The following is a 15,949-nucleotide window of genomic DNA, read 5'->3' as shown; positions in this document are numbered from 1 at the left end:
AGGGATAGATGCAGACCTGGAACTTTGTGTTCGCAGGTGCAACACGTGTGCCCAGCTGGGCAATGCACCCAGGGAAGCCCCACTTAGCCTCTGGCCATGGCCCGCCAAGCCTTGGTCACGCATCCATGTGGACTACGCAAGTCCTTTCATGGGAAAAATGTTTTTGGTTGTAGTAGACGCCTACTCCAAATGGATCGAGTGTGACATTTTAAATTCAAGCACATCCACTGCCACGGTAGAAAGTCTACAGGCAATGTTCGCCGCCCACGGTCTATCGGACGTCTTGGTCAGCGACAATGGCCCGTGCTTCACAAGCATTGTATTCCAGGACTTCATGGCAGGCAATGGAATTAACCATGTCAGAACAGCACCGTTCAAGCCGGCCTCAAACGGCCAGGCAGAACGAGCAGTGCAGATAATCAAACAGGGGATGCTCAGAATCCAAGGGGGTTCCCTACAAAGCCACTTATCACGCTTCCTGTTGGCCTACAGATCCCGACTACACTCGCTCACAGGGGTTCCACCCACAGAGCTGCTAATGAAAAGGAAGCTCAAAACCCGATTATCCCTTATACACCCCACCATGAAAGAAATTGTCGAGAGCAGGCGCCAGTCACAATATGACTACCATGACAGGAATGCGAGGGCGCGATGTATTGATGTAAATGACCCTGTTTTTGTCCTCAACTACGCTGCAGGGCCCAAATGGCTAGCAGGCACTTTGATTGCCAAAGAGGGAAATAGGATTCTGGTAGTTAAACTTACCAATGAACAAATCTGCCGCAAATACGTGGATCAAACAAAAAGGAGGTTCAGCAACCCCATAGAAGAAGCAGAGGAAGAACACGATATAGAGTTCACTCCACCACAGGTGACCGAACACCGCAACCAAAGGGAGGAGAGCCCAGTCACTGTGGGCAGTCCGGATAGGCCTGAGGCACCGCAAACAGCAGACACTCAGGCCAGCGTCCAACAACCGGAGCCCCAACTCAGGTGCTCTACAAGAGAGCCTAAATCACCAGAGAGACCCAACCTGTGATCCCAATAAGACTTTGGGGGGGGAGGTGATGTCATGTATTCAACCAGCATTGTAACCCATGTATAATCTGACCTAAGTTGTACACTGTGAGAACTTGGTGGTGAACTTGTGGGAGACACTCCTAACCTGGACCTTCAGGTATAAAAGGGGAAGCTCCACCCACCTTCATCACTTGAGTGCTAAGGAATAAAGGGCAGGTCACAGACTGACCTCTCAAGCATGGGCCTCGTGTGCATTTATACTGTATAGTAAGGACATATCAAGGAGTTTCACTGATTTCCTACTTGATTTATGGTGGGAGACCAGCGACCCCCATACGCACCATTGTAGTAATAGGCAATTAAATACATAATCATCATAACAGTAACACAGAACTTGGCATCTACTCACTGTTACAATGATAGGGAATTATACACATACTCGCATTCCACTATGGTGACCTCTAAACTGACAGTCTATGTGATGTTTACCCAGCAATATACTGACATGGAGTTAGACATATCGGGCAGAATTCTCCTCTTTGGGGTGGATTATCTGGCGATGTGGGGCTTCCACTCACCCATCTGACTCTGCTTTGATCCCAACCCATTTATCAGGCTCGGGTCATTTAGTATGCTGGGCAGGCTTCCGGCAAAATTCCTGTTGCCAAAAGGGTGACCGCCAATGTTAAAGAACCAAACGAGGTGGTACTGTAACAGGATCACTGCTGCAGCACAAGAGACAGTGAGGGTTCTGCCAGGTGCAGATCTCTGTCAAGGCCCAGCTTCGTAGGCCTAGACAGAGATCATGGCCTACAAAAGTAAGTGGATGGAGCCCACTCCCTCCTACCACCACTTGTTCCCAAGCAGACACGGGGAGCAGTGGTAAGAGGGGTGGACAGGAGCAAAGTCAGTCCGGAAGCCAGGCCTCCATCCCATCCCCCACTGCCATATACATGCAGTGTGTGGAGAAGCAGAAGACAACAGTGGTCCCAACAGGAGCAAGAGAGGGAAATGGAGTTCAGGGGGAAGCTATGCATCTGACTTTACCCGCATTTCCTCCATAATCTCATCTTATTTCGGGATGGTGGTGGAAAATCCAGTCCATACTCTCCATTATACTGACAGGGAATTCGACACATACTCTCTGCTGTAGAGAATTCGAAGTCTGCATTTCATTAAAGCACTAGGTGATTGGATTGATACACAACCACTAAATAATTACAGACATTGGCTAGACTACAGTGCACAAAAAAAATGAAATTGTTTTCCATATGCATAAAGATGTACAAGTAGAGTGAATCAAACATGATAGGATAATTGCCAGGACGATAAAATTGGATCTAATGCCATATGTGATCTCAGTGAGTTTATGCATATGGTGGTTGGCGATGAAAGCAGCTTTCTTTGCTATGGGATGACGTGATATTAGAGAAGGTAACTGTCTTTTTTAGCAAGTGCTTGGAAGATATTGAAAAGAATAGGAGGTTGATGATTGATCTCTGAACAGAGAGTTGCCAGTCAATCAGATGTGTTCCAAACAGTCTTTTGGCTGGTTTCACCCAGGGCGTTGCTACAGTGTTTGTTGGACAAAATGTGTGAAACACACTTGCCTCTACAGAAGAACTCTGTTAATTTATATTTTGGTTTTCTATTTCTCAAAAGAGAGGTGTCATTGCTGGGAAACAGAATTTTTTCTCTTTTGTTTCTTTTAGTACATTACCCCAACAGTATGCCATATCTCCAAACCTTATACCTTTCATGATGTCCCAAAGTGCTTTACAGCCAACGAAGTACTTTTCAAGTGTAGTCGCTGTTGCAATGTAGGAAACGTGGCAGCCAATTTGTGCACAGCAAGCTTCCTTAAAGAGCAATATGATAATGACCAGATAATCTGTTTTAGTGATGTTGGTTGAGGGATAACTATTGGCCGGGACACCTTGGTGTCCTTAGAAGTGCACACGCCAGTGTGAAATTTCTATTTCCCTCTAGGTCAACCCCAAATTGTGAGCAGTTTTGTACTTTGAAGTCATAGAAAACAGGTCGTGGCCACACAAATCCATTACACTGGTACCTTCACATCCAGTGGAGACAAACTCAACCTCATTAATGTAGGTTTCATTCAAAGTGAGAGATGAAAGAACTGTGTGTTAACTCACTGAGCCAACCCATTTCACAAAATATTTTAAAAGGCAATACTTCAATAAATATATAAGCACATTTAGGTAACTTTTGTTAAGTTCTCATGATTAATAGTACTTAATGCCTGTAATTATTGTAGTTTAATTAGGTTAGCCATATTTTTCTCTTTCAAACAAATTATTGTTGGAATGATTGTGTATTTTGTTATAGTTCACTTACTTTTACCTGTTTTCTCTTGAAGGGAATCTGCCACTGCAAGCTTGGAAATCCCTCGTGTTTCTGCAGTGCACGAAGGGTTTTATGAATGCATAGCAATCAGCAGTGCTGGCACCGGGCGTGCTCAAACCTTCCTGGATGTGTCAGGTCAGGAACCCATTCATGTGTATCTCAGTTGTTCATTTTGTTAAGGATTCTGCTTTTTTGAACAAAAACAAATGCGCTCTTGTACTTGATTTTAGTACCGAGAAGTGAATGCAAAATAGTTTAATGTCCATTTGGATATTTTTGGGAACTGTCTCAGAATGGTCCTTGTCGGGTACAACACAAAGCCTCAGCATTCCCTGAGTTACACTCCATCACTTTCACCAAGTGATACCAAGCAATCACACAGATTTCAAATGATAGTTCATTTTCAATGGTAGTACAGAGATAACGGGAGGCAATTTTAACCCACCCCACCCAGCGGGAACAGGAAATGAAGCATTTAAAATGGAATGTGTGTCTTACTGCCCTGTTCCCACTGGCAATCCATTTTAACTACTCATTGCAGTTTGATGGCTGAGTCGATCAAATGCAAATTGGGGTCCTGTCCACGAATGGAACCCTGATTGGATTTTAACCAGGCCTAAGCGGGGAAGCCACCATGGTTTTCCTGCCAGGTGAAGGCAGGTCAGCAGCTGTCAGGAGGTCAAACAGACCCCCAAGGTAAGTCAAAATCTTTCTTTTGTCAGGGCCACGTGGAGCAGGAGTGCTCCTTCAGGCCCCACAAGGAGAGTCATGGCCTCCCCTGCTCCAGACTCCCCACCTCTCCCCCTCTCGTGCCCCCTCCTTCATGTGAGATCCTCCCCCAAAAACGCTCCCTATAACATACCTGCTTGACATTCCTTTTGGTGCTTTTCAGCCATTGTTAATGAGATTGAGAATTATGTTTAAAAAGTTCACAGAATATCAAATTACCACCTGGGAACTTTTAAAACTTGCCTTCTTCCTGGACTTCAGTTAAATGGAAGAAGAAAGATATGCATACATTTATATAGCACCTTCATGACCACCGGACATCTCAAAGCACTTTATAGCCAATTAAGTACTTTTGTAGTGTAGTCAATGTTGTAATGTGGGAAACGCGGCAGCCAATTTGCACACAGCAACTCTCTCAAACAGCAATGTGATAATGATCAGATAATCAGTTTTTGTTATGTTGCTGGAGGGATAAATATTGGCCAGGACACTAGGGATAACTCCCCTGCTCTTCTTCGAAATAGTGCCATGGAATCTTTTAGGTCCACCTGTGAGGGCAGACAGGGCCTTGGTTTAACATCTCATCTGAAAGACGGTACCTCTGACAGTGTAGCACTCCCTCAGCACTGCACTGGAGTGTCAACCTGAATTTATGTGCTCAAGTCCCGGGACTGTGTAGGCAAAATGGCACTTCCGTTGGCCACAAAATCTCTCCCAAGTTTAAAATTATGCTTACATCTTAAAATCAGCAGCAGTAGCTGACTGAAAGTAGGAATCTGGATGGAGAATTAACTGTAAATATACATTTATAAATGTAGAAATGATTGGAGGAACAGACTAAATTTCCATCAGCTGTAGCTTCCATGTGTGGCTCTGCTCCACTCCACTTAACCAATACTGTTGATATGGCAACTTGCTAGCCTGAACTATCTTTGGTCCCCATTGATTCTGATCAGTAACATTCTTGTCGTTAGTCCTTCGATATCGAAGAAGAAAGACAGAATATCATCTCAGTTTTTTGCAGTAAGTCCTTTGGTGACCTATTTTTGCTCGGAATGAGCATCTGCAGATTGAACAGTGGATCCCGGGTACACCAGGTTGGGAATCTCGGCAATGCGACAGGCCTCATAGTAGGAGGTGCCTTCGTGGATGTTTTTTGCCATGCTTTCTTATCTGTATGTCAAAACCCAGTAATGTTACATAAATAGTTTCATTGAAGAATAAAATAATAAGCTCGAGAAAAGTGCTATTTGTTTCCCAGTTGGAACAGAAACACCTGCTTTTAAGATCTAGATTGACACGATGGCAGTTGATGTGACCGTTGGATGCAGGAACTGGACTGGTTCTCAGTGATCAGATCAAATACTCCACTGTGCAATAGGAAATCATGTTTATTGATTAGGAAGAGCCATCACTTTTGATCATCAAAATGCATATGTGTGGATGTCACACTGGAAAACCTTTCATCTTCATTTTTGCAGGGTTAGTGGTGAGGCTCAAGAATCTGAGGAAAACTTAAAATTCTGTAAGGTATTAAAGAAAAAGTTGTTTGGAATTGAGTCTGGGTGGAGCTTAGGCCAACTGACCCATAATCATCTTTAATTAATTGATCCAAACTTTGGAGCCATGATCAACCCATGCATTTAACATACCCACATGAACCTCACCCCACAAAATGTCAGGCTGAGCCAAAAGTTTCTAGATCTGGGGAATGTGGCATTCAGGATGTCTGTCATCCACTGGGCTTTGGTGAAATTGGGAACTTGTCCCGAAGTAGTAAATCTAGTGAGAATAATGCTGAATGAAAGTGAAAGCTTAAAACTTTACTGGAAGTATAACAGTGGCTAAAATTGCTAACACTTGACTGCCTTCCCTGATACACAGCTCCACTCAATGTAGGCATTCATAAAAATGTTGTTTGACAACTAACTTTGCATTGACTGCATTGTGATCTAACTTAAAGGTTAAGAAGAACTTGTTAGAATTTTAGCTTTCGATTAAAAATGAGCCTGTTGTGCATCTGTGCAGGCTTCTGGATAAAGGCCATCCCACTGCCTGGTGGTCCAGTCCCATGCTGGTCTAAACTCCTGCTTATAAATCAAAAATGCCTAAAATTAAATGCACTAAATTACCTCAGTAAACCTCAAGTAAGCCACATGTGGATTATGTTCTGTGTTGAGTTCATCTCAATCTGCAGGCATTTCCAAACACTGCTGGAGATTCCTTGAGGAGGAGAAGGTCATGGTAATTAACATAAATGGTGCAATTAAAATGTTGCAGTTGATTTAGTTAAAATTAAATCATCTTTGGTAAGGGAACCATTCCAAATTTTCATGAGTATTTAGAAATACTTTTGTTTCCCCTCCCCCAAAGTAGTCACTCAAATGGATTTTCTTCAGTATAAATTCTATGTTTTAAATGTTCATTATACATAGGTTTGGATTCTTTCCCAGTTTTCCATTTGCTGATTCTCACTGTCATACTTCTATCTTCAGCTGGAATATTGGGATGGACTGGGGAGTATATATCATAGCAAACCTGTTTTAAGTTTGGTGGTCAGAAAGCCCACATTTTGCCATGTTGGAATTGGTTCCACCAGTTTTGCTTCTCTCTGAAGGAGCCCTTCACAGCCTCATTTAATGGTACATCACAGCGCGTTGCTGTAGATTCTTATAATCAGATTCAGACACATGGGGGTGGGGGCAACTTTAACCTGCCAGGTGAGCAATTACAATCGTCCAGGTTATTTACCCAGCCTCGAATCCCACTGTCCACAATTTTTACTTGGTTTCTGGACGTTCGGCTAAGGCACCTACTCAAAGCTGACGGGATTTTACTTTAGATATGTTAATCGGGATCTGAAGTCATCAATCAGACTCTCAATGGCATTTTTCCCGCCAGGCAAAACCAAGTCAGGATTTGCGGAGAAGTAAATAAGGCCACAAAAGATTGTTTTAAATTTCCTTTGTGGGGGCAGGAGGAGCAGGAGTACTCCTGTTGGCCCAACAAGGGCGATTGAGGTCTTCCCATCCCTTGAGTCTGCCCCCCCTCCCCCCCACCACCACCACCACCAATTCCCTACCTTGAGATGCCATGAAGTGCCCATCCTACATTTACGTGTGTGCTGGCAGGTGGCTGATTTTCCGGAGGCTGACATTCGCTTCCTGCCTGTTCCGGGAAGGAAATGTCCTGATGGCATGCTAATGAGGCCGGGCGGTTAAAATCGACGTGGCTTTGTATTGTGGTGAGTGAGTTGGGAACTAATTGAAGCTAGTGACCGCGAACCAGTTAATATTATTGCTAGCCCAGTAACATGAATAACAATATACTAACCATTAAAACTTACTCAAAAGAGTAGGTAAATTTGTATGGCATTTCTGATTGAAATGTCAGTGCTCTCACGTGAAACTCGGGCCTTATTAATTCATTTTTAACCTCTGAGGATATTTGATTCCCTTCAATGATATTGTTTACTGATAAGTTAATGTATCTGGATTCAGTAATAAATAAAATCTGAACCTTTTGAGGGCAGATTTTTCATAGTTTTAAAGTTATTGCCTCCGTTTAGACAAGAGACAATTGGCTTGGTCTTAGGCACTTGGACAAACCAATTCTTGGATAAACACCAATTGGACAGACAGAAATGTAGCTCTATATAAGTGTGCATAGAACAATTTTAAACTTCATTCGGTATGAACTATGGCTGAATCATCACAACTGTTTGTAAATATATTTTCAGACTCAAACAGTAGTTAAAAGTGGTCATGCTCACTATCATCTTTGATTTGTTTTGTCATTCTGCTTTGCTTCATAATTGAATGATACTTCAACTCTTCAATCATTTTTTTAGGTTAAGAAAAATAAAACTTCTTTGACTGTATAGGTTCCTGTTGGCAATAAAATAAACACACTTTCCGACTTGCTGATTCTGTCAAATTATGTAAAATTATCCATAGACGCCTGAACGTTTAAGAGAAGTGCACCCACTGGTGGGATTTAGCACTTGATTAAAAATGAAAACTGGTCTTTCATTACGGTGCCAGGAACATTCCTGCTGGTCCAATAAATTTGAGACAAAAGCTAAAATATTTAAGACTTAAGCTATTGGCTTTCTGGTTACACACGAGAAGTTGGAACAGACCACTGAAAAAGAACTGATTCATAGGACTAAACCATAGTTCTACCACAGAAATATCCTTCGATCGTTAGGAGAATTGGAAATCTACACCTTAGTGGTCAAAAGACTTCATGCACAGTACAAAAAATATACTAGAACATTAAGTAAACAAAAAATCATATGCTTTATTGATATAATGTCCTCCGGGGTACTGGTGTAATAATACATTTATCATCGTCATCATAGGCGGTCCCTCGAATGAGGATGACTTGCTTCCATGAGAGTTCACAGATGTTTCAATGAAGGACCTGATGTTCCAGTCCTGAACTCCAGTTGAGAGGGTGGAAGATGCCTGTACGTGGATTTTTTTAACGTGTGGTGACCATTGCACATCAACCACCACGCGGGGTTGACAGAGCTAAGCCTTTATCCAGTGGCAAGGATTAACCAGGATGACTGGAGACCTGCTCTGCTGCACGGACCTAGTGCGCACACATATCGCAGTGTGGGCAGGTCGTGCTGCCCCATGGCCCTCGGTTCTTCTGGGCCCCGTACCCTCATTCGACGCACCTCCACCGCCACGATGTTCCAGGGCCCGGCGCTCCAGCTCTATTTATAGCCCCAACCTGCGGTGGTGTTCTCACACAGGTCGGGGTGGCCCACTATGTTCCAGGGCTTGGTGCTCCAGCTCTATTTATAGCCCCGACCTGCAGTGGTGTTCACACACAGGTCGGGGTGGCCCACTATGTTCCAGGGCTTGGTGCTCCAGCTCTATTTATAGCCCCGACCTGCAGTGGTGTTCACACACAGGTCGGGGTGGCCCACGATTAAATTTTAATAGATGTAAACATGTTGTTGATTGGCACAAACCTATGGATATTGTTGCCTGTAACACGATGCTTAACAGCAGTCAGCTGAATTGTTCAACAATCCACTTGTGTGCTATGCTCCAGAATGCCGATATTTATTCTCTGGTGTTTAAATTTTACTGATATGCCAGGCAGGCTTTAGTGCAAATCACCAAATGATACATGTGGTTAAAAAAAAAAGTTTGGACCAGTCAAGGTTGTCTGTTTTAGTACATTTTTCTCTGCCCCGGAATACTTTTATATGAAATGAACATGGACCACTAGTGGAATGAAAGTACTACCGTAAATGTTTCTATTTTCAATTTCTTTAAATGATAGAGTAAAAGTACCACCCATTGTGCACACATTTGAACTGTCAGCTTTTCAGTCCATTTGTCAGCATTTTACAAGAAAATAAATCGGCTTTTTCCACTGGCATTGGCAGTTGTTCGTATCAACCAATCAGATAACGTGGAAGTTGGGACTTGAGATTGTTCGAAACAGATAGTCGTGCAGGACTGGAACCAATAGACATTACTTTCTGCAATTGTTTAAGAACACACAGTTGAGGCAGAAAACTTAAAAATGAGCTGTTGGTTTCTGACAGATCTACTTACAGGTGTACCGTTTAGATTTTTTTTTCTTCAAAGGAATTATATATAACAAACAAGCTGTTAAAATGCAACATCTAAAACATCATCGACAAACAACACATACATGTTTTTTATAAAAAAGGACCCGCACTGGCTTGGGGCAGGTGTCCTTGCCACATGCTCTGGAGAGCAGAGATAAAATCCCAGTCAGCAGGATCCAGGCTTTGTGGGTGATTTTTTTCATTGCCCACCTTGCCAGGTTTCTGTCAGACAGGTAGGGTTAAAATCGCCCACTAGTTGCAGTTCAGTACCTTCTGCTAGAAAGCTCATGTGCATGGAGGTCAGGTGAGAATAGGGATAGGCTCGATTGTGATGTCCTCCATAGTGAACTACTCACCAACACTCCCTGCCTAGTCTCAAACATTAAGACGGACAATTGGACTATTATATTGGAGGCCTGCCAGCACCCATGGAAACAACCTGCCTCCATGGGGAGAAAAATGGAAGAACGGTGTGAAATTCGACTTTGGCGGGAGTCAAAATGTACGGTAGTGGATAGAATGTCCGTTGTATATTCCACCGATCTTCCTTTCTGTTCAAAGACCGATTCGCTGTCACCTGTTTTGCACCCTTGCTGATGTTGAATTTCACCCCCAGTATCTTAATATAAAATGTTTAGTAAACTTTAAACAACGTCAGCACAGGTTTTAGTTCACCAAAATCTGACAATCACTAAATCGTGGAACATGTAAGAAGGTATTGCCTTATGGTCTAATAAGGATAAAGTATTCCTTGTAAATTTGGAGCAAGTTAAGTTATTTAGGCGAAAACATTTGTGCAGATGCTTCAGAATGGTAGTCTTGACAACCATATGAATAGGAAGGAAAGAGACAAAACATTAATCACTCTTTCATGTCTTATGTATTTTGCCATTTTCCCTTCTTTAAACATACAGAGCCTCCCCCAATGATTCAGGTGCCCAACAATATCACCGTTATTCCCGGCGAGAGAGCCATACTGACCTGCTTGACTCTGAGCACCGTGCGCTACAACCTCACTTGGCAGAGAAATGGTGCAGACCCAAGACTAGCAGAAAGACACAGGATTCAAGTAATGAGCAACCTGTCTCTGGAGATCAGGAATGTACGGCCAACTGACGCTGGGCAATATAACTGCATTGCTGCAAATGAAGGGGGTACCACGCTTGCTTCAGTGTTCCTGGTAGTGCAAGGTAAGCTGCACAGTTGCAAGGCTGCAAAATACAGTCTTTGACCAAAGTTCACATTGTGGGAATATTGTACCATCTTTAAAAATAATCTGTAGTTGAATTTCATCTCCACTATCTTAATATAAAAGCGTTTAGTAAACTTAAAAAAAGAAAAAATGAATCGGTAAATCTTGGGTCATGTCAGAAGATATATTTAGGTATGTAAAACTGTGCAAACCTCGTAGTATGAAAGAGGCGAGGGGCGATATACCATTATATCAATCTGAACATAATGTATGGATTGGGGAAAAAGCCATTCACTCAGCTCACATTGTTGCCCATCAAAGCTTGTCTCTTTGATACATTAACTTTCTGGCAACATATTAGAACATGAGAAATAGGAGCAGGAATAGGCCATTTGGTCCTTTGAGCCTGCTCCACCATTTAATAAGATCATGGCTGAACTTTTACCTCAACTCCATTTTCCCGCCCTAGTCCCATAATCCCTTGATTGTATTTTAAATAAACCCAAATGTTTTCCCCTCTGGTGGATTATTCCAAGCATACACTACTCTTTGAATAAGTTCTAAGTTCACTTTTCATTATGAGATCATATGGTTCAGAAGAGCCTTTTAACTGCAGGTATTTAAAAGATGGTATTCTACCTTATCCTTATCTGCAGAATAATCCTTGAAAGGACAGTTATTCCCTTTTATATTTATATAGCTCCTTAATGAAGAGAAACATCCTAAGACTGAATGAAGGGGCACTGAACCATGGTGGGAGAGTTAAGGGAGGTGACTGAAAGCTTGCTTGAAAGATTTTAAAAGACTAAAAGCAGGAAGCAAAAATGTTTAGACAAGGAGTCCTAGAAAATAGGCCCTAGATGGTTGAAGGCTCTGTCACCAAGGGTGGGGTGAAGAGATGGGGGCGCCCAGGTCAGAATCAAACTACTAAAGGATGTGAAAGAAGTAAGGACGGAGGAGGGTGCAAAGGTAGTGTGGGGTGAAGCTGCAGGAGGTTTTAAAGATGAGGGTGAAGAATTTAAATTCAATGCGTTGGGAACAAGAGGCCAGGATATCTCAGCAAGGACAAGGGGAATGGGTGAGTTGGACATAGTGCAGAACTGGATACAGGCAGCTGAACATTGAACGAGGAGGTATTTCTGCATTACTTCTTTATTTTCAATCATTGTACGATGTTATACAGTTGATCTTCTAGCTCTATACAGGCCAGTAAGGGATTGAGCAAGATAGGAATTTTCCCCCTTATTTTCCTGATGTAAATAAATATGTATTGCACTCTGAATTATGAAGAGGATTTGTGTCTGGACTTCTGATATCTTTGGTTACATAATAATAACAGCTTTGAAAACAAATGTGCTGCATTTTATTTTTGTTAAAGTAAATGAGATGAGTGATTATCAAATCATCAATAAATGCATTACCATATATATGTATGAGAGAGGGAAATGACACATAACTCTTGGCTATGTTTCTTTACACATTCTTTTGGCCAACTTAAAAATGTAAATAGTATTACAAGACAGACAGGTGGTTTCAGAGTGGAGAACTGAACACTACCTTGCTCTTTTTAGCTTGGATTGACATCACAAAGACTTGGGAACACTACTTTTGGCAAATGTGATGTTGCGATATCGTTCTACACTACGCCCTTTGTTGTGTGTTATTTATCTCTTGGATACCAGAATTCCCTGTTTTTGCAAACAGCTGTCAGGATGGCCTAAAGACAGTTAATTGCCACCCACTGCAGGTTCAATAATAGTCATTAAACCCCCTTTGATGTGTGATCACTAAACAGGAAACAGAAAGGTGTTTAAAGTTGGGAGGTCATCTTCGAGGTAAGGTTAACCAAATATAATTTAATATTTTAACAAGGCTGCAAAGGGAAGAGAGAATGTCCATTCATATGAAAAATGAGGCGATACCTATACATTTTAAAATAAGATCAAATGTATCTTTAATATTTTCCTGCAAGTTTATTTTTAACATAACATGACATGAGTTATGACATCAATATATAAATTACATAAAAGAGTACTTTTAAATTCCTCCCATTTCACCTATTGGGAACATGGGAATATAAAGGATTAATAATGGATTCTACAGTCCAGCTGGCTAGTCCCAAGTTTTCATTCCTCCTTCCCATAACTATTTAAATGTGGATTCAATTTTCGAACCATTAATCTGTTTTTCCATATCTTTATCTTTGAGTTTGAGTATCTCTTAGATCTGTAGTAAATACGTCCATTTACAAATGGGGCTGGAGTGACGTGTCTGGAGATTCCTTTGTGACATGATGTGGCGTGCTTTCTGATCTCAGCTGATAGAAAGCTCACTCATTCTTTTGAGGAGAAGCAGGGAGACTGGAGAGGAGAGGTAATGTGGAAAGGATGTCAGTTTTGCAGACGACACATTTCCCTCATCCCCTGCAAAATTCCAAACAGAGAAAATAAAATAGCCTGAGTAAAAGAAAGGTGGGCATTTTTATTCAATCCCTAACATTATGGGCTTGCTCTTCTTGCTGCCTCTGCTCTTTACAGCTACCAGTATAATTAAAATTCAGTGGACCACATCCTTCCTTGCACAAGGTTCCAAACACCATTGGCTGCCTGTACATCAGAAAATGGATTTAAAAATCTTTGTCCTTGTCTTCGCTACAAACTTTCACCGCCCTATCCAAGCAATCTTCGCTAGCCATGAGTCCTTACATCCACCCTTCACTCTTGTGACCCTGGGCTATTGCATGTTCCCTGTTCCATTTGCTCCATGACTATTTGTTTAGTCATTGCACTTCTCTCTTTTTCACCAAACCCACTTTAACTTGCAAACTCTTTCCCCACTTTCAAAAGCCTCCTTTTTTTTATGACTGTGCCATCAAGCTACCAAATTTTTCTGTCTTCCTTTCTGGATGCTTACCTTTTCCACTAAGTGTTTTGAGATGCTTCATTGCATGAGGCGCTCTACATGGAAGCAAGTTGTTGTTGTATAGCTCTTTCATTTTTTGTCCAACCTTTGTGTTATTCAACATCCCCTTTAACTCCATCTCCCACTTATTCCCAGACTCTTTCAGTTTCATCCCCAATCCTGTTGTTCAATGAAAATGATAATTGGGAGAGATGAAGGAGTTCCTCAGGGCAGTGTCCTTGGCCCAACCATCTTCAGCTGCTTCAATGACCTTCCCTCCATCATAACGTCAGAAACGGAGATGCTCACTGATGATGGCAGTGTTCAGTTCCATTCGCAACTCCCCAGATAATGAAGCAGTCCATGCCCGCAGGCAGCAAGACCTGGATAACATTCAGGCTTGGGCTGATAAGTGGCAAGTACCATTCACGCCACACAAGTGCCAGGCAATGACTATCTCCAACAAGAGAGAGTATAACTACTGCCCCTTCAATGGCATTACCATCGCCAAATCCCCCACCATCAACATCCTGAGGGTCACCATTGACTGGACCAGCCACATAAATACTGTGGCAGCAAGAGCTGGTCAGAGGATGGGTATTCTGCAGCAAGTGTCTCACCTCCTGGCTGCTAAAAGCCTTTGCACCATCTACAAGGCACAAGTCAGGAGTGTGATGGAATATTCTCCACTTGACTGGATAAGTGCAGTTCCAACACTCAAGAAGCTCGACACCATGTAGGACAAAGCAGCCTGCTTGATTGGCACCTTATCCAGCATCTTAAACTTTCACCCGCTCCACCAATGGTACCCCATGGTTGCAGTGTGTACCATCTACAACTCACCAAGGCTTCTTCGGCAGCACCTCCCAAACCTGCGACCTCTACCACCTAGAAGTACAAAGGCAGCAGACGCATGGGAACACCGTCACCTGCAAGTTCCCCTCCAAGTTACACACCATCCTTGGAAATATATGGCCATTCCTTCATCATTGCTATGCCAAAATCCTGGAACTCCCTCCTTTACAGCATTGTGGGAGTACCTTCACCACAAGGACTGCAGCGGTTCAAGAAGGTGGCTCACCACCACCTTCTCAAGGACAATTAGGGATGGGCAATAAATGCTGGCCTTGCCAGCGATGCCCACATCACAGAAACAATTTTTTAAAAAAGAGATGTCTAACTGATAGCTGAATCGAAAGCACACATTTACACTATCACCCAAAGTCAAAATTACCCCCCATTATGTGTTAAATTCATTGGTTAATGGATGCCCACATGAAACTTTCTCGGTTAATGCTTTTATTCCTTTTCAACCAATCTAGAGTATGGTCATATCACAAAAACTTTTTCATTTGTGCCTTCACATGCATTTATGTAACAGAATTGTTCTTAAATTAACAAACTGCTCAATGTGCAAGTAAATCAAACAAAATTCCAGTCTCGTAAATTTAAATCAAATAATTTTAGATTTTTTACCCCCAAAAAGTATATTTTTATTTCTGGCTGTATTATAGTTGTTTGAATTGGATATTCATATCCTCAAATCAATTATTCCACAGTTTGGTCCCAATAGGTTTTTCATTGCCAGTCGTAGTAGGGAATAGATAATTTTGAAATAGCAGCTGATGAACTGGGAGAACAAAGAATGCTGAGGAGGCAAGTCTTGGGGAGCAGTGAGACAATAGGCAAAAGATTGTACAAAGCCTGAATGTAACCAGGCCAAGGACAAACTGTGCCACAAGTGAAGGCAAAAGGAAGAAGTAGTAAAGTACAATGGATTTTTTTGGAGCTTTTAACAAGAGCTATTCTAGAGTAGTAGTACTCTATCACTGTTGTTATTCGTAACAAAATAAATGAAAGTTTTTAATGAATATCTACTACAACAACAACTTGTATATAGTGCCTTTAACGTAGTAAAACATCCCAAGGCGCTTCACAGGATTATAAAACAAAATTTGATACCGAGCCCAAGCTTGTTCAAAGAGGTAGGTTTTAAGGAATGTCATAAAGGAGGAAAGAGAGGTAGAGAGGCTAAGAGATTTAGGAAGGGAATTCCAGAGCTTAGGCCTAGGCAACAGAAGACACAGCCACCAATGGTGGAGCGGTTAAAATGGTGGATGCTCAAGAGACCAGAATTAGAG

General features: G+C 42.1%; 1 protein-coding gene across 1 annotated transcript in view; it reads left to right on the top strand.

Annotated features, from left to right (window-relative positions):
• Positions 1-15,949, top strand: part of hmcn1 (hemicentin 1) — a 744,329-nt gene that overhangs the window by 253,432 nt on the left and 474,948 nt on the right. Inside the window, exons 10-11 of the mRNA XM_070887155.1 lie at positions 3,401-3,522; positions 10,630-10,905. Of these exons, the coding sequence (XP_070743256.1) occupies positions 3,401-3,522; positions 10,630-10,905 (398 nt within the window). The remainder of the gene's footprint in view (positions 1-3,400; positions 3,523-10,629; positions 10,906-15,949) is intronic.

Source organism: Pristiophorus japonicus, chromosome 8 (genome assembly GCF_044704955.1).
Source record: "Pristiophorus japonicus isolate sPriJap1 chromosome 8, sPriJap1.hap1, whole genome shotgun sequence".
Taxonomy (NCBI): domain Eukaryota; kingdom Metazoa; phylum Chordata; class Chondrichthyes; family Pristiophoridae; genus Pristiophorus; species Pristiophorus japonicus.
The sequence above is the reverse complement of the archived record's forward strand: the minus strand, read 5'-3'. Positions and strand labels throughout refer to the sequence as shown.